The 20,647-nt window shown below is 36.5% G+C and overlaps 1 protein-coding gene across 2 annotated transcripts in view; it reads right to left on the bottom strand.

Moving 5' to 3' along the window:
- Window positions 1-20,647, bottom strand: part of TBC1D23 (TBC1 domain family member 23) — a 65,659-nt gene that overhangs the window by 35,434 nt on the left and 9,578 nt on the right. For both annotated transcript variants that reach the window (XM_007453201.1, XM_007453200.1), the window contains exons 2-4: window positions 3,877-3,988; window positions 2,220-2,325; window positions 970-1,174 (exon numbers count right to left, since the gene is read on the bottom strand). In XM_007453201.1, coding sequence (XP_007453263.1) covers window positions 970-1,174; window positions 2,220-2,325; window positions 3,877-3,988 — 423 coding nt within the window. The remainder of the gene's footprint in view (window positions 1-969; window positions 1,175-2,219; window positions 2,326-3,876; window positions 3,989-20,647) is intronic.

Below are 20,647 nucleotides of genomic sequence, written 5' to 3' on the forward strand. Positions count from 1 at the left end.
CCACTGGGCCTGTGCATCCGGAGCCTGTGCTCTGCAGCAGGAGAGGCCACAACGACACCACGAACACAAAAAAAAAAAAAAAAAAAAAAAAAGTAGCAGCACTCCAAAAATTTTACTTTTTACTTAGACGCTATGTTACTGTTTTATAAGTAAAGAAATCAAAAAACTATGAAGAGTTATACTGCATATATAAACCCTAGAAGCATAAATTACTTTTTTAAAAATTGGAGTATAACTGCTTTACAATGTTGTGTTAGCTTCTGCTGTATGACGAAGTGAATCAGCTATATGTATACACATACCCCCTCCCTCTTGGATCTCCCTCCCACTCCACCCCCATCCCACCCACCTAGGTCACCACAGAGCACCAAGCTGAGCTCCCTGTGCTATACAGCAGGTTCCCATTAGCTATCTATTTTACACGTTAATGTATACATGTCAATCTAAAAGCACTGAGCTGAGCTCCCTGTGCTATATAGCAGGTTCCCACCAGCTACCTATTTTACACATGTTAGTGTATATATGTCAATCTAAATCTCCCAATTCATCCCACTCCCCCTTACCCCCCGGTTCTCTACATCTGCGTCTCTATTCCTGCCCTGCAAATAGGTTCATCTGTACCATTTTTCTAGATTCCACATATATGCATTAATATACGATATTTGTTTTTCTCTTTCTGGCTTACTTCACTCTGTATGACAGACTCTAGGTCCATCCACGTCTCTACAAATGACCCAATTTCTTTCCTTTTTATGGCTAATATTCCATTGCATAAATTCTTAACTAAAGAATCCTTTAAAAAATGTTTATAACCACAAAAATAAAGTCAAATAACAATTATAATTCAAACAACATTAAAAATTATTTGAACCTTTTACTTTACCATCAAAATAAATCTAACAACTTTAGTTCAAAACAAACTAGACCTTTATTCATTTTTAAAAGTGTAATAACTAATTAATATTTTACCTGGGAATGTACTTATTCATGATAGCATAAAAGCAGTTGTATAAATCGCTGCGTGGCAGTTGAAGATGCACCAACGGTTTGAGTAGATGTATCCAACTAAGGGACGTGCTATATTTAATGTTACGTGATTTACAATAAAAGGTAATTACAGATTCAATATCCAAAAGTAATTCTGCCGCCTTCTCTTCGGGCACTGAAAGCTGGTCTAGAAAATAAGTGTCAAAATAAAGTTACCAAGGGCCTGTTAGATGCTCAGTTATTGGACAAAATACTGGGTTACAAACATACAATACTACGTTACTGTATTTAGAGTATGTCAAGGGCAAAATAGAACTACATAAAAGCATATTTTTCCTTATACTTATTCATATTCACTAGCTATTCAGTATTTACTAACTTAATAATACTTGACCTATATATATGTTATATAGATATATATGTATCTTATATATATCTATATAACATATAGATATATACAAGAATGGACAACCTGAAGCAGGAAAGGTAGGCATAACCCGCATTCCTGGAAAGCAAAAAAGTATTTTCCAAATAACGGATTATCATCTGCCCCATAATGGGCAGCTGCCACTATAGCTTTGTCAAGGAGAGGGAAAGTTATTCATTCTCCACCACCAAATTCCCTTTCCTTTGCCCACATCAGCAATAATGCTTCTGTTGAGGTTAGCACATAAACGCTTATTTAACCAATAATTTAACTAAAATGTGACAGAGAGAAACAAAAAGACCAATGGACTACAGATGAATTAGAAAAATATAAACCAAATTAATTTAATCTTCAAAAGACCTTGTGGGGTGATTGGAAACCTATTCACCCATGATTTACAATACTTTTTCTATAGCAGATCATGACTTACGACTTACAGATAAACTTTTGGAACACAGCCCCCTTAAATCTGAGGACTGTATACAATCATACAGATCTTCAATTATCCAAAAAACAATTTAAAACTGCCACAAAACTGTAAAGGTACTTGAAGAATTAAACATAACTATGTTAATGTTTAATCAAACATAATGCAAAAGAAACACTAAAAATCAGACTCTCTTAAAATATTAGACATTATTTCATAAGAATTTCAAAAAAGAAGTTCTAAAGCTATTTATTAGCCCTTTACAAATTCAACATATCCCAAATTATAACAAGTTAATTCTACTAAAGAACAACTCCTCCATCCAAAAATTATTATTTGAAAATTTTTTCACTGTTTGAAAACAATTATTAAACTTACCAATAAACTCCAGACAATCTTTGTGAATAGTGTTCTGTTCTGGCAGGTCTAAAATACCATCCCAGGATGCCAAACTATCTCCTTTTCCTGCAACATTTAGAGCAATCTGGAAGAAAGATTAAAAAAAAAGCAAACAGCTTCATATGTTATTTCTCATTCTTGGAAAATATGCTATAATAATGGAGGCCTGAATTTAGGAATAATGCACACTTCAAAGATTACAAAGTAATATATCTATATCAAATTTTACTACTTCATGTTAATCCAGTGAATAAAATGAATTACACAAAATATTTAAATAATTATATATGTAAATTTATTTCAAGCAAACATCATTAATGCTATAGACTGAATGTTTTGTGTCCCCTCACCCAAATTCATTTATGTTGAAACCTAATCCCCGATGTTTTGGTAATTACAGGCAGGGCCTTTGAGAGGTGATTAGGACATGAGGGTGGAGCACTCATGAATGGGATTAGCCCCCTTATAAAAGAAACCCCAGTTAGCTCCCTTGTCCCTTCAGCCATGTGAGGACACATTAAGGAATTACTATTCTTTTTAATTTAATAGTGTTATGGTTATTTTAAAAGTCTTTATCTTTTAGACTTTCATACTAAAATATTTTAGTGTGCTACCAAGGATCTGCTTTAAAATAATCCAGTGGGCAGGGTGGGGAGGAAAGGATAGAATACTAATCAAACAAGACTGGCCAAATGTTGTTAACAGTTAAAGCTAAGTGATGGGTAAATGGGGGTTCACTAACAAGTCTCTCTACTTTTGTATGTGTTTTAAATTTCTATAACAAAACATTCAGAATGCTATATACAGTTGTAATTCCATTTCTGTTACATATATATGTGCAGAGTGGAAAAAATAAGATGTGTCACCAAGGCATTATTATGTGTTTTACCTATATGTGGTAGATAACAGGTTTTTTTTTTTTTTTTGGCGGTACACGGGCCTCTCACTGTTGTGGCCTCTCCCGTTGCGGAGCACAGGCTCCGGACGCGCAGGCTCAGCGGCCATGGCTCACGGGCCCAGCCGCTCTGCGGCATGTGGGATCTTCCCGGACCGGGGCACAAACCCGTGTCCCCTGCATTGGCAGGCGGACTCTCAACCACTGTGCCACCAGGGAAGCCCAACAGATGGTTTTTTATCTTATCCTTTGCTTACACGTTTTAACAAAGGGAACTACTTCTTTTTTCATCATAAAAAAATCTTAATTTAAAATTTAAAAATGATAATACACATGTACTAGAGAACAGCTGAAGCGGAAAATAAAGCAAAGGACAATCTCCTATAATTCTAACACCCAGAGACCTGTTTCTTCTCCCTACCTTTTTTTTTTAAAACATAGCTGAGATCATTCCATATCTGCAATTATATATCCTATTTTACTCATTGGTTGCATTTTCCCATTTCACTGAACAATCTTCATAAACATCATTTCTAATGGCTACAAAAGAAAGCACTGCCTTTCAAAACCTGAATTATTAAATATACCAAACACTACAGAAACACACATTTTAGCAAGCTGCTCTGTTTGATAAATTTTCTAAGTGTGGCATGTACTTCTGCAACTAAGACAACTGAAAATAAAAATTCTAAAATATTATTCTTAAGTCATTACATTTTATTTGTTTCAGTTTCTAGTTACCTTCCAAACTTTAGCCCTCAGATCAGCAGGCAGTGGTCTCCCTTGAATTATATTTCTCAAAGTTTCAAGATCACAACCTCCTGCTTCCAAAGCTTCTTCAAGATCTTTTTCCCTGAAAGACAAGTCCCATTTATTAAGATAAATTTTATTTGTTTTTCCTTCCTCAGTACTCATTTATAAGTATGACCTATTAAAGGTTATGTCTAAGAAAGAAAGGTTCTTACACATAATACCAAGGCATACACCACACTTTGTTTTCTTGAAAGGAAATCTCAGGTTTCATACAGTCAATTTATTCTTATTTTACACTTAGTTCTAGCAAGCTTAGTTATCTGTTTGCTAAGATTAAAGAAATTTAAAAACAGGAAACAGGGCAAAGAGCATTGAGAAGTCATAGTAATAGTAATATTCATAGTAGTGATAATGACTAATAACTTTCTATAGCACTAACTTTGTGCCAAGCACAGTTCAAACATTTCACATGCCTTTAAATTCTTGCAATAACCCTATGAAACAGGTTATATCACTGGCCCTAGCTTACAGACGTAATAACTGAGGCAAAGGGTGGTTGTATAGCTTATAGTCACACAACTAGTAAGCAGTAGAACTAGGATTCCAATTTTAACAGTCTGGTACCAGAATTTATGCTCTTAACATTATGCCAGATGGTGGCAAGAAGGAGAAACCATAAAATTGGGCCAAGAATTCAAGGTATGGGAATACTACTACAAAACTATACAGATCTCATGCCTAGAACAATACCTGTCTTACAGTGAATATTCAATAACTGGTAGAGGAACGAAAAAAAACTCTAACGTCATCACTATATTTATTATATATTAAAGCAAAATAATACCACATCATCAAGTAAATTATCAAGTAAATCAACAAGCAGTTATGTTTAGTCTACTATGTTTAAGGAGAAAAGTAAGTATGAAATAAATTTTATTTTCATTTGTATATGGTTAAAATAATACTTAAAAAAAAAACTTTCACAAAGGTATGAATTGTTTTTTAGCCAGGAAATAACTACTTAAAATAGCTAATTCCCTCAGAATTCTCAAAAGCTAAGGTTCCAGTCATTGTTTACAATTTTAGTATACAATACATAAGAAATCTGTACAAATAAAAATCCCTAACTTAGCCAATTTCTAAAATTCTTTGGAGCAGGCTAAAAGGCAGAGCATCCCACTAGGATCAGAAAACCAGCATTTTGTCATTTTTGTGGTTTTTGAGGAAAATAAATTACTCCCATTACATTCTCTCAATAAGATAATGTATATCCCTTCCTCTACTCATAGGATTCCAAGAATATTAGTTTAACTGTGTAAATTTCCCAAAGTGTTGTCCGCTTAAGGGAAAGGAATTAAACGAAAATGTAATCACTTGGGTTCATATTCAACAGAAAAGCAGTGATCAAATTTGAAAGATTTCTTAACAAAGCTACTACAAACTCATATGTTTAAGAATCTAACTAGTAACCACACAAGAAACATTTCGTTCTTTTGCTATATGGTCACCAAAGTGTTGGACCAGAAAGTGAAAGAAACGTCACGTCTACTGTTGAGACAGTTAATTAAGGTCTATAGTTGATAAAGACTGGGGTTTATCTATTCTATTTGGCCAAAATGTACACGACAGCCTGTTAGAATTCGAAGGATTGTTTGTAATCATTACACAAAGAAAATGTAATGGAATCTTTCTTAATAAATACCATACTTTTAAATGATTAAATGTGTAAATGAACTGAAAACCCCATTTAATGAGATAAAATTCTTTTTACCAAATTAATGAAGAACTAGAATTTTTCTTTTTTTTTAATATTTATTTATTTATTTGGCTGCGTCAGATCTTAGTTGCGGCACGTGGGATCTTCGCTGCAGTATGCGGGATCTTTCACTTGCCTCATGCAGAATCTTTAGTTGCGACAGGCGGGATCTTTAGTTGCGGCATGCGGGTTCTAGTTCCCTGACCAGGGACTGAACCCGGGCCCCCTGCATTGGAAGCACGGAGTCTTAGCCACTGGACCACCATGGAAGTCCCTAGAATTTCTGCATTTTTCAGTGTAAAATCTTTGGTTTCTTTCTGAACTTTGCCAAATCCCTTACTATTCCAGACAACAAAGTCAGTACTTTGGGGCAAAATGTCCAATCCTCAGTGTACTTGATAATAATGATAATAATATACAAGCACATCTCTGTTGATACAGCTGCTATTGGATTATTTGATGCTGCCCCCAGGGAACCACAAATGTGGTTTCCAGGAACACAACCATGAGCAAGAGACCAGAAAATGCTCCACCTTAAGTAGTCAAAGGCACTTCTCACAAACTAAACAATTAAAAGTAATGCTATCTTCTGAACAAGGTGTTCAAAGGTTTAGTTATCAGACCTTGAACATTACAAATGTGCATGTAAAAGAGCTGAAAACAGTGAAGTTAATTCATAAAAGAGTCAATTTCCTATCAAGAGATAGGAACTCTATGGCATTTAGCTCTCAGACAGAACTTTCCTTCCCGGAAAGCAAATTTCTTTTTACTTTTGAACAAGCAATACCTAATATCCAAAAGAAAATCGCATGTCTGGTGGAGTATGACTGGGTGGGTTGCGATTTTTTAAGTCTTCTTTGATTATGGTGGCTTCTTACTATCCTTACAAGATAAAGTTGATAGAAATGTACTGGATATTCAGACAGGTCTTTAAAAATAGAAAAGTACAGGCCTTGTCCATTTATCCTAGTAAATATGAAAAGTAAGTCATTGTCTTCTTTGCTCAAAGATTTAGGGCAAAACAAATCCGAAGTTTTAGAGTTGGAAAGAAGCAGAAAGGCATCTCTTCCTGACTCTGTACCTTGAAACTGTAACATTTGTTTGTATAACAGTATAGCACTTCCCTGGTGGCGCAGTGGTTAAGAATCCACCTGCCAATGCAGGGGACACGGGTTCTATCCCTGGCCTGGGAGAATCCCACATGCTGCGGAGCAGCTGGGCGGGCCCGTGCACCGCAGCTGCTGAGCCTGCACTCTAGAGCTCATGCTCTGCAACAAGAGAAGCCACAACAATGAGAAGCCCGCCCACCACAATGAGGAGCGGCTCCTGCTTGCCTCAACTAGAGAAAGCCCATGCACAGCAACGAAGACACAATACAGCCAAAAATAAAAACAAATAAATTAATTTTGAAAAATAGTATAGGTTTCTGTCAATGATCTATCAATGACATATTTTCAAAACTTAAATAAATCCTAACGCAATTTCTCCATACCTGATGTTCTGTGGCAAAATCACCTAATCTAAGCACTGTAACCCGATCTGCTAATCACAGCAAGGCAAACAATGTGACTAAATTTATATGAATTATTTTAATGATTATATTTAAGTTAGCAACTGAATTAGATTTTTCTTCCTCAACCAAATGGTGAGTAACTTCTAGCACACTGAAGCATTTGCACAACGCAAGTTAAGGGGGTGAGGGGACATGAATTTTCAAACACTACCAAATTAAGCATTCATTTCTAAATGCTTCTAGGATTAATAAATTCAATTTGAAGTTGTGTAATTATTTTCCAAATAAGCTGTACATTGAATCATATTTAAATTTTTAAAAGCAACTAGATTATACTATACGTTGTGGTCCTAAAACTTAAAAAGTTTCAGAAAATTTGCCACTGGGAAAAACTAACTATATATCACACTTTTTTCTAAATTCTGTTTTCTTCCTAATCATGTTCTAAACACTTCTCTTCCCTATAATTTCAAAATGTTTGCAAAGTTTAATTGTACACACTCCAAATAGGAGATGAAAACAAGACAGTCCATTGCCTAAAATTTTTTTACATATCTTTCTTCACTTAAAATCCATATTCATTATCAGCCATTCTGAATTCCCCTATACCCACCTCTCAGAGCCTGGCAACCACTGATTTACTCTCTGTCTCTATACATTTATCTATTCTGGACATTTTATATATAAAACCATATATACATGGTCTTTATGTCTGGTTTCTCTCACTTAGCATAACGTTTTCAATGTTGTAGCATGTATCAGCACATGCTATTTATTGCCAAAAAATGTCACTGAATGTGCTATATTTTATCCATTCATCACTTAATGGACATTTGATTTGTTTCAACTTTGTGGCTATTATGATTGTCTCTTTTTTGTTTTTAATTTTATTTTTTAAATTTATTTTTGGCTGCGTTGGGTCTTTGTTGCTGTGTGTGGGCTTTCTCTAGTTGTGGTGAGTGGGGGCTACTCTTTGTTGCGGTGCACAGGCTTCTCATTGAGGTGGCTTCTTTTGTTGCCAAGCACGGGCCCTAGAGCACACAGCCTTCAATACCTGCAGCACACAGGCTTAGTTGCTCCGCGGCATGTGGGATCTTCCAGGACCAGGGATCGAACCAGTGTCCCCTGCATTGGCATTGGCAGGCGGATTCTTAACCAGTGCACCACCAGGGAAATCCATGACTGTCTCATAATTTTGAACATTAATATCAATAATTCAATTGGTTAAGTGTATGATGCATACATAATACTTATTAATTATTCATTCTTCCCAAGAAAGTCTGGAAGAATTTAAAAATCAAGTCTATTAAAACTTCACACCCATTAGGATGGCTATTATTTTAAAAAAGAATGAAAAAAAAACCCAAAATAAATGTTGGTGAGGATGTGGAGAAATTGCAACTCCATGCACTGCTGGTGGGAATGTAAAATGGTGTAGCCACTTTGGAAAATAGTATGGCTATTCCTCAAAAAAATTTAAAAATACAACTACCATATGCTCCAGCAATTCCACTTCTGGATATATACTGAAGAGAAGTGAAAGCAGAAACTTAAACAGATATCTGTACACTCATGTTCATAACAGCATTATTCATAATAGCCAAAAGTGGATGCAACTTAAATACCCTTTGATGGATAAATAAACAAAATAAGGTGTGTGTGTATACATATACATGTATGTGTGTATGCATGTATACATATATATATATACACACACACACACAATGGAATACCATACAGTCTTAGAAAAGGATATTCTGACACGTGCTACAACATGGATGAATCTTGAGGACATTATGCAAAATGAAATAAGCCAGTCACAAAAAGACAAATGATGTACAATTCCACTTATATGAGCACCTAGAATACTCAAATTCATAGAGACAGAAAGCAGAATGGCGGTTGCTGGGGACTGGAGGCAGTGAGGGAATGAGGAGTTTGTGTTTACTGCGTATAGAGTTTCAGTTTTACAAGAGGAGAAGAGTTCTGGAGATTAGCTGCGCAAGGGGAATATAGTTAACACTACTGAACTGTACACTTAAAAGGTTAAAATGATAAGTTTTATGTATCTATTCTACCATAATTTAAAAAATTCAACTATATTCAATATATCATAAAAGTTCATGGGACTTCCCTGGTGGTCCAGTGGTAAAGAATCCGCCTTGCAACACAGGGGACGCGGGTTCAATCCCTGGTCAGGGAACTGAGATCTCACATGATGCAGGGCAACTAAGCCCACGCACCACAACTACAGAGCCCACGCACCCTGGAGCCTGCACGCCATGACTAGAGAGAGAAAACCTGCACGCCACAACTACAGAGAAGCCTGCGCACCACAACAAAGAGCCCGTGCGGCGCAACTAAGACCCGATGCAGCCAAAAATAAAATAAATAAATCTTTTTAAAAAGTTCACGAATCCAGGCTTTAGAGTCAGATCTGAGATCCAATATTGGCCAAACTCAATAGCCATGTAATCTTAAGCAAGTAACATATATAGAAGCAGTGCCTGTATTAGATCAGTTAACACTTAAACAAGTTTCTGAACACAAAGCATTCAGTGCAATACTTGGCACATAATAAATTCTTCAATAAATAGAAGACACGAATACTATTACTGTTATTATTACTGAACAATAGCTGACTTTTTTTTTGACAAGCAAGTTCTATTTAATTCTCAAGGAACAGAAAATCCTTGTTCATAAAACTTCTTACAGAACAAAGAAAAAAGCCAAGCCATTAAGTTTAATTTTGAAAACAAAAAACAGGTAAAAAATATTGGCCAACTTGACTTATGACATTGAAAAACACAGAATTCAAATCTAGCAACGTATTAAAAAATAGTACATTGTGACTAAGTTGAATTAATCATAAAAGTGAAAGGAAGTTTCAGTGTTTAAAAAAATCTTTCACTGTAATTTACCACATTAATGGCAAAGAATGAGAGATTGGGTGATCAATGATAAAGAAAAAGCATTTAATAAAATTAGTTTTTTCTTCTCCAGATGGAATCAACTCTTAGAAAACTTGAAATAGGGAATTTTTTTAGCTTTTTAAAGGCTTTCTCCTAAAAACCTATTGCAGATGTCATTTTTAATGGAAAAAACAAAACTTGAAACTCATTCCTGTTAAGATGGGGAACAAGACAAGAATGCCTGTGTTGCTTCTACTTACCAACGCTATTACCAGATACCTGACCAATGCAGTAAGACGAACAAAAATAAGTAGACTAAATGAAATGAAATATATAATTATTATTTCTAAGTAAAATCATTTATATAGAAAACCAAAAAGAATCCAATAGCTGACTTTTAAATGAAAACTGACTTTTTGGGACTTCCCTGGTGGTGCAGTGGTTAAGAATCCGCCTGCCAATGCAGGGTACACAGGTTCAATCCCTGGTCCAGGAAGATCCTACACGCCGCGGAGAAACTAAGCCCGTGCGCCACAACTGCTGAGCCTGCGCTCTGGAGCCCGCGTGTCACAACTACTAAGCCCGCGTGCCTAGAGCCTGTGCTCCACAACGAGAGAAGCCACTGCAATGAGAAGCCTGCACACTGCAACTAGAGAAAGCCCGTGTGCAGCAACGAAGACCCAGTGCAGCCAAAAACTTTTAAAAATAATTTAAAAATTTTTTAAAAGGCAGGACCAGCATTAGAAAACAAATAATTCATTTTAAAAAATTGAAAAATAAAAATTGACTTTTTCTTATCATAATAAAATCAAAGGGGATTTCCAATGTATTTTGATCTCCAGGAAGAAATGGGACAGGACTGGAACTCGGAGTCCCCAGAAAACGCAACAGGATATATTCTGATCAGAAGGTGTGCAAAGCCAGAAACAGGCAGAAAAGGAAGTAAAGAACCAAATGGGAAGAGTGAGAAAGGATCTCAAATTAGCACAGACAAGAGGCAGGCACGGTGCAGGTCTTAGATCTGAAAGCAAGAACAACACTATAAAACTTTTAGAAAGAAAAACATAGGAGAAAATCTTTGTAACCTTGGTTACAAAGGAGTTCTTAGATATGTACCAAAAGGATGATCCATAAAAGGAAAAACTGATGAATTAGATTTCATTAAAATTAGAAACTTCTCTTGAAAAGAAAAACAAGGAAAGGACATGCCACAGATTGAGAGAAAAAAATGTAAAATTTCTGATAAAGGACTGTGTCCAAAAAATACACCAAATGCTTACAACTTAATGAAACGGAGCAGGACCTGCCCCCATGTCCTCAGCCAACCTTTTGTGTGTGGAAAAACTTCAGCCAAAGAATAAGTTTAATCAGAGAAGTGAGAAAATGTGGAAACAAAGGAAAACAGTCCAACAAACTAAATAACAATAGTTTAGTCACTAAGCATAGTCAAGGACCTTTAGTTCCTCTTTAAGGGCTACAGATAGCATTCTGAGCCATATCTTGTGAGCTCTTATAGAGACTAAAACCCCCACCAGGTGGAAGAAGTTAACTACTTGACAACCAGACTGCAGCCATGACATAAGCTGCCACAATTCTGAGAGCTGGCCTCAAAAGAAACGGGAACAAACCGACCCTGGAACTGAAGATTAACTGTACTTAAAACAAACAAGATGACGCTGATCAGACCACCACATGTCCAATTTCAAGGTGACTGTCAGAGCTGACTATGCTGTTTCTGCATGTCGTCCCCTCTTTTCACCTATAAAAGCTCTTGCCCACTGACTGTCAGTGGGTGGGAGTTGGCCTATGGGCAGGAGTCCACCCCCACCCCCCTTCTGCTGGCCCCCCAAATAAAACAAACCTTCCTTTCCACCATGCCTCTTATTGGCTTCAGAGCAGGGAGCAGCCACACTCCCACTTTCAGTAACATTAATACTAAGACAAAAGCCTGATTAACAAAAAATGGGCAAGTAATTTGAACAGACACTTCACAAAAAAAGACATATGAATGGCAAGTACATGAAAAGCAGCTCAACATCATTAGTCATTAGGAAAGTAAAATAAAAATCAAACCCATAATGAGATAGCACTATATTCCCACCATTTTAAACTGAAAGACTAACAGTACCAAATGTTATTTATTGTAGGGCGAAACTGCAACTCTCATACAGTTGGTGGGCATGAAAAATGGAACTGAACTTGGTATCCAGTTCAGCAGTTTCTTATAAAGTTAAACATAATTTTTTCCATTCAACCCAGCCATTCAACTTCTAGATATTTACCTAAGAAAAACAAAAGCATATATTCACACAAGGACTTATATATGAATATTCATAGCAACTTTGTTTATAACAGCCCCAAATGGAAAAATACATATGCCCATCACACTCATCACTGGAAAAACAAATTGTAGTATAAAATGGAATACTACTCAGAAAGGCAAAAACTATATGTAACAACATGGATGAATCTCAAAAGCATTATGTTTTTAGTGAAAAAAGCTAGAACAAAAGACTAGTATATACTGAATGGTTCCATTTAACTGAAATTTTACAAAAGGCTGAACTATAGGGATAGAAACAGATTAGTGGTTTCCAGGGCCGGGGGTAGGAAAAGGGACTGACTACGAAGCAGTACAGGGAACTTTTTAGGGTGATGGAAGTGCAGTGCTGGCTACATGATTGTACACGCTGGGTAAAACTCATCAAACTGTACCCTTAAAATTGGTGCATTTTCTTGTATTTAAATTATATTACAAAAAAAGATAACTAAAAATATGTAAGGGACCTTAAGATTCTTACAAATATATTTCATCATTATAAAGTTAATGGTGTTATTATTAATAAAGAACTTGGGATAGCATGTTACTATGGGATTTCTTTACATGGAATTTCAAAATAATCTAGGGATCACATAGCCAAATTATTTATTTATTTATTTTCCGGTACGCGGACCTCTCACTGTTGTGGCCTCTCCCGTTGAGGAGCACAGGCTCCGGACGCGCAGACTCTGCGGCCATGGCTCACGGGCCCAGCCGCTCCCGCGGCATGTGGGATCCTCCCGGACCGGGGCACGAACCCATGTCCCCTGCATCGACAGGCAGACTCTCAACCACTGCGCCACCAGGGAAGCCCCAAATAATTTATTTCTAAGTTTAAGTTAAACCAAGTAAATAAATGCATTAAAATACTGCCTCTCTTTAAAATGTGAAAATGCTTCTGAGGATAAATTTTCTGCTTTCTTTACTATCTTGGTGAGATTTTTGTTCAGTCATTTTCATAAGGAACTGCACTCCTTGTGACCAGTATTTATGAGTGAAGGAGTAAGGCTTGGAGGGAAGTATGTGGCTCTAAAATGGCTTTTTCTAATTCTGAACAGCTAACTGGTCTATATGGCACTTATATTTTCTATTGTGGCCTTTTTCGGTAAAACAGTCAAACAAAAATCAATACACTATCTTTATATTACTTTATTTTAATGATATTATCCCATTTTTAAAAGTCATTTTAGAGAATTTGGTCAATGTATAAAAAAATTTAAAAACCAACCACAAGTCAGGGGGGAGGGATAAATTGGGAGGTTGGGATTAACATATACACACTACTATATATAAAATAGATAACTAAAAAGGACCTACTGTAAAGCACAGGGAACTCCACTCAATACTCTGTAATGGCCTATATGGGAAAATAATCTAAAAATGAGTGGATATATGCATGTGCGTAACTGATTCACTTTGCTGTACACCTGAAACTAACAAAACATTGTAAATCAACTGTACTCCAATTAAAAGTAAAAAAAAGAAACCCAGAAACAACCACAATTCTATTACCATAAGATTAACATTCCTAAATAACTTTTCAGTTCTTCATATATATGTATGTGTGTAAGTGTATGTGTGTGTGTACAGAAACATATATACACGTAAAAACTGTTACATTGAATATATGTATATTTTTAATAAGCGTATTTTTAAAAATATTTGTTTATTTATCTATTATGGCTGCGCCAGGTCTTAGTTGCGGCATGCAGGATCTTTAGTTGCGGCATGCGGACTTCTTAGCTGCAGCATGTGTGAGGGATCTAGTTCCCCGACCAGGGATCAAACCCGAGCCCCCTGCATTGGGAGTTTGGAGTCTTACCCGCTGGACTACCAGGTAAGTCCCTATATTGAATATATAATTTTATGCTCTGCAGGATTCACTCATTTATATTTTTCAAAAATATCATACACATTTCTCTGAGTCATTCAATCCTCTTAAAAAATAAGATTTTTAATGGCTGAGTAATTGATTTGGCTGTCCCCCTACTGCTTGGTATTTATGTACTTTCTAAATTTTCCTTGTGTTAATCTTTTTCCACTTATCCTTAGCACAAATTCCCTCAAGAATTATTCAATAATCAATATTCTTTAATGTTAAAAGTTAGGTAATGCAGGCATCAAATATTACTTAGAATTATGATAGTATCCATTTGAACAAAAAACAAAATCGTGAAAGGTGGGTACTTCAGAGAAATGAAATAGGAAGGAAACTTTCACTTCTCACATAGCATCAGTCAGTACAGCTTGAGTATACTTACAATACATATTTTATTTGTATGTACTTTTTGAATAATTTAAATAACATTTATGGATTCCTTTTTAACATATATACCTTTCACCAAGCAATAATTAAGAATGAGTAAAGTGAGTAAGCTATAGGCATGTTCAAAGCAGTGCTTATTTTAACTATGAAAAACTACACACAATGTAAATTGTCCTAAAATGAGGAATTGATTCAAATCAGCAGATGGAATACTAAGTAACAACTAATAAAATGGAAAATGTTTATGATATTAAGGACATGTATTAAGTTTTTAAGAAAAAAAGAGTTTTAAAATTAACATCCAGGGAGGAACCAAGATGGTGGAGTAGAAGGTATAATGTTATAAGTCATAATTCTAGTTATTACTTTAAAATGTATATCTCAGAAATAACTTAAAAAATAAAATAAAATTAACATCCAAGCATACATGTTTAAAAGAAAAAGTACATCATCCCCACTCCCCACCCAGTCTTTCCCATACACATGGGAAAGGATATTAAAAAAGTTTATTTCTAGTGGTTTACTTACAGGGGAATTTTAATTTATTTTGTTTTGTTTTGTTTTGTTTTAGGGGGGATTATTATCTCTATCCTCAAAAATGCACAAATATTTGCAAGGAGAAAAAAGATGATAATAATTCTCACCTCAAACATACATGTCCTTGCTTAAAGTATTAAGTATCTACTACTTAAGACTATTTCACATACTCAGTAAGAAGAAAACAATGTGACATATGTAACATACATATATTAAGTTATTTTAGTTCTCTGATACTGAATACTGTAAGTGTAAAAAAAAATAAACAAGTGCAACCCATACTGACAACAAACTTTTCTAAAAGTTTAAATATATGATAAACTTGGAAGGAAGTTAAAGGATGTAAAAATATTTGTTTCTATTTTTGAGCATGGAAGAAAATTAATTTTGGAGAAGGGATATCCTCCCCATGCTTCCTGTGTAACGAGTTAAAAGTAGAGGGTGGAAGGGTGGCACAGATTTGCTATAAGAACTTTCATGTGGCTTCACTTTATGTCCTCAGTATTAATTCCATGGCCTAAGACTTCAAGCACATTCTTAACACCCTGAACTTCACTCCTTTGTCTTCCTGCCACATTCAGAAAGCTGCAAACTCCTAACATTGGGATAATCTAACCAGTTCTGCCTTGTTTGTTCCTATACTCTGCTCACTGAGGACTTCATGGGAAAAGAAATTAAGACAACTTCATGATGCTATCATATATTCACCACCATCTATTTCTTCTACGCATCAATGCTACCTGAAAATCTTCTATTTACCACTTTCTTCAGACTCCCTACCCAGCCCACTTTACCTCAAGTGACATGACTTCTGACTCCAAAGAGAAAATATAGGACAGCAGGCTTCTCTTCCCTTTGATCTCAGCCACTCTCCAAAACCAAACATAAGTAACTTATTATCCCAGACATCATTTCCTTCTTCCCTATATGCACAGATGTCTAGGTATCCTTTCTCTAGTCCAAGACTGATAACTTCACCTGGGTCTTATCTCCCTCATCCCTCCCTCCCCCACCCCGCCCCACCCCAACTCCTCTAGAGCCATGTGCCACCATTATCCCCCTCTCTCCTATCTTCCACTTCTCTTTCTCCACTGGCTCTTTCCTCTGAGCCATATACTCAAGTATTGCTATTAGAAACAACATCAATAATGACAACCACAGGGGCTTCCCTGGTGGTGCACTGGTTGAGAGTCCGCCTGCCAATGCAGGGGACACGGGTTCGTGCCCCGGTCCGGGAGGATCCCACATGCCGCGGGAGCGGCTGGGCCCGTGAGCCATGGCCGCTGAGCCTGCGCATCCGGAGCCTGTGCTCTGCAACAGGAGAGGCCACAATAGTGAGGGGCCCGCGTATGGCTTAAAAATAAATAAATAAATAAATAAATAATGACAACCACAAAAACTCCTCCAAACTTTCCTTTCACGTAGGTAACCAAACTCTTGGTTGTTCCTTTCCCAGCAAAGCTTTCTGAAAGTATTCTTGACAACATATGTCACCACTTCTCCCTCATCTTCCACTCAACTCCTTCTCTTATGCACCCAATCATTCCTCCTCCTTCTCCGACACCCACAACTCCAAAGGGACCACTCTCCCTATGCTCCTTCCTAATAATCAAATATTTACCTTAATTTTGACCTTTCCAAGGCATCTGACGACTCTCCTTTCTCCAAAAAAAAAGATAACACAGGGACTTCCCTGGTGGCGCAGTGGTTAAGAATCCACCTGACAATGCGGGGGACATGGGTTCAATCCCTGGTCCGGGAAGATCCCACATGCCGCGGAGCAACTAAGCCCATGCGCCACAACTACTAAGCCTGCGCTCTGGAGCCCACGAGCCACAACTACTGAGCCCGCGTGCCACAACTACTGAAGCTCTTGTGCCTAGAGCCCGTGCTCCACAACAAGAGAAGCCACTGCAATGAGAAGCCCGGGCACCGTAACGAAGAGTAGCCCCTGCTCACTGCAACTAGAGAAAGCCCGCGCGCAGCAACAAAAACCCAACGCAGCCTAAGTGAATGAATTAATTAATAAATAAATAAAAACTACTCATGTTTCTTTACCAAAAAAAAAGATACACAAATAGCCAATAAGTACATAAAAAGACACACATCATCATTAGCCATTAGGGAAACTCAAATCAAAACCACAATGAGAAAAAGGAAAACCCACAAGGAGATGCCACTTCACACTCACAAGGATGGCTAATACCAAAAAGTTATAATAGAAACTGGAACCTTCATACATTGCTGGTAGGAATGTAAAATGGTTCAGCTATTTTTGAAATTGGTTTGACTGATCCTCAAAATGTTACAAAGTTACAATATGACACAGCAATTCTACTCCTAGGTATACATACACAGGAGAGAATACAATACATACACCACACAAAAACTTGTACATAAACCACAATGAGATACTATACAACACATCCATTAGGATGGCTAGTATCAAAAAAAAGGGGGGGAGGGGGCAAAAATATGGAGAAATTAGAATTCTTGTGCATTGCTAGCTAGCGGGAATGAGAAATGGTACAGCCAACTGTGGAAAAGTTTGGCAGTTCTTTAAAGAGTTAAACACAGATTTACCATATTACCTAGCAATTCCACTTCAGGGTATATACCCAAAAGAACTGAAAGCAAGGATTCAAACAGGTATTTGTACATCCATGTTCACAGCAGTATTATTCACAACAGCCAAAAAAGTGGAAACAACCCAAATATTCATTGATGTATGAATGGATAAACAAAATGTGGTACATATATATATACAATGGAATGTTAGCCTTAAAAAGGAAGGAAATTCTGACACATGCTACAACATGAATGAACTCTGAAGACAAATGATAAGTGGGGGGAAAAAAGTCACAAAAGGGCAAACAGTGTATGATTCCACTTATATGAGGTACCTAAAATAGGTAAATTCATAAAGACAAAAAGTAGAATAGAGGTAACCAGAGGCTGGAGGTAGGGGGCAATGGGGAGCTATTGTTTATTAGGCAGAGAGTTTCTGTTTGGGATGATGAAAAATTCTGGAAATAGACAGTGGTGATGGTTGCACAACATTGTAAATGTATTTAATGTCACTTAATTGTACATGTTAAAATGGCAAATTTTATGTTATGTATGTCTTATCACATTAAAAAAGGCAACAACAAAAAACTTCTAAAGAATATTTATAACAGTACTGTATTATTCATAACAGCCAAAAAATTAGAAACAATCCAAATGTCCATCATCTGATGGATAAATAAAATGTGTATTCATACACTGGAATACTAAGCAATAGAAAGGAATGAAGTGTTGATAACATGCAACACGTGTGAACCTTGAAAATTATGCTCAGTGAAAGAAACCAGACACAAAGGCCACATATATATGATTTCATTCACATGAAATGTCCAAAATAGGCAAATGTATAGAGATAGAAAGTAGATCATTATGACCTGGGGTGACAGGGGAGAAAGTAGATTATGACCTGGGGTGACAGGGGAATAAGACGGATGCTAATGGGTATGGGGTTTCTTTGGGGGTAATGAAAACACTCTAAACTTAGATCATGGTGATGACTGCTTAACTCTGGGAATATACTAAAACCAGTGAACTGTACACTTTAAATGGATGTATTTTTATGATTCATAAATTACATCTCAAAAAAGTAACTTCATTAGAAATAGTTTACAGACTCTTTAATTTAGGGCTTTAAGAGGAAGCTTTTGTGTCAACCCTCATTTACTACTTCAAGGAAGGGAGTGTATCACTATGAAGGGTCCAAGCCACACCTTAGCCTTGTTAAGGGGATAACCGCTTGCCTTGCCTCTAACTTCTCAAATTGATACTACTTGCTAACTACCGGTGTGGTGAAAGGAACAGACTCCTAAACAGTTGCCATGGCAGCTCAATAGCAAAAGCATCAAGAATTAAGAATATAAAGGCTGAGAAACAATATGTTACAGAGAAAATAATATAAAATTTAAAATCAGAAAACATGACATCAGATTCTATACACTTTTAAAAGCTGTGTGACCTAAGATACAGACTCAGTTTCTTCACCTGTAAAACAGGGATAGTATCAGATACCATCCAATCAAAAGAGGTGGAGAGTATTTATACAGCACATGAATTATCTCCTGTTCTACTAGACTATCACTCCCACTCCTCTTTCATTCCATCTTAATGACTACACCTTGCCTGAATTTGTCCTTTCCAACTTTCTTTCTCAGGACAGTCTCCATACAAGACTCCACAGGCATTGAAGATTCACCGTTTCCCCAAAAAGAAGTGTGTCAGACAGTGAGTTGCTGTTCACATGAACCACTGCTGGGTACATGTGACACAAATCCTGAGGCACAAATGAGACAATAATAAAATGTGGAAAAAACTAAAATTAGAAGACAAGCGAAAACATGCGTGTAGGAATACTAAGTAACTCTTCATTTAGTCAAGATTAAATCTTTAAAGGCAAAGTAAGCACTCAATAAGTTTTTTTTAATAGAAAGCACACATATGAAATAATGAACGAGCCCTAGAATTAAGCAATTAGCAATCATTCCCAGCAACTTATTAGATGGCCTGCATGAGTTCCCATAGCCTATTCAACTTCAAAAAAGACTCTTGTCACCCAAAAGGATACTGAGATAAATTGCTAAAACACTTAGGACAGAATGTTTTCTGGGTTGGAAACAAATCGTTTTAATTCATCAAGCTTCTCCGTCTACCAAGTAAGCTAAGTCAACTTCGCTAGTTTTCAAAATTCTTTAAAATCCAATACTTTCCTGTAATTATTTAAAAAATCAAAGATTATAGTAGTTCAAAAAGACCACTTAGGACCTAGAATATACATAATCACCTAGGCTTAAATGCAGAGTACAGAGAAACTAGAGAAAACCCAAATTACCAATTTTTTAAAAAATTAGTTTTGTGTCTTAAAGTGGTCAGGATCTAAGATACATTATTATGTGACTAAAGAAAAATACAAAAGCCGCATTACAGGGGAAATCAATAAAAGCCCAACAACTGCTGTGTAAACATCTTAAATGTGTTATTTCTACTGCAAAGGATATTGTTCAAACCTCTGACTGCTAGCAGTAGTATAGTCATCCCTCTGTATCAGTTGGAGATTGATTCCAGGACCTGCTGCAGATACCAAAAACCCAAAGGTGCTCAAATCCCTTATATAAAATGCCATAGTACAGTCGGCCCTCTGTATTCCCGGGTTCCAAAACTACAGGTTCTACACTCCTGTATATGAAACTCAAGGATACAGAGGGGCTACTGTATTAAACAGAGCCAAGAGATAAAATGGACTTAGAACCCTTCACTGAAAGTACTCCTAGCATTCAAATATATAAAGAACAATATAGCCTATGATTATTCTCCTTTCCCCCAATATTTCCACATTTGCTTATTCAAAAGGTCCTACATGTGACCTCCCTTTCAAAAAGTCATCTCTCTCTTTCCC

Source organism: Lipotes vexillifer, unplaced genomic scaffold (assembly GCF_000442215.2).
Source record: "Lipotes vexillifer unplaced genomic scaffold, Lipotes_vexillifer_v1.1 scaffold963, whole genome shotgun sequence".
NCBI lineage: Eukaryota > Metazoa > Chordata > Mammalia > Artiodactyla > Lipotidae > Lipotes > Lipotes vexillifer.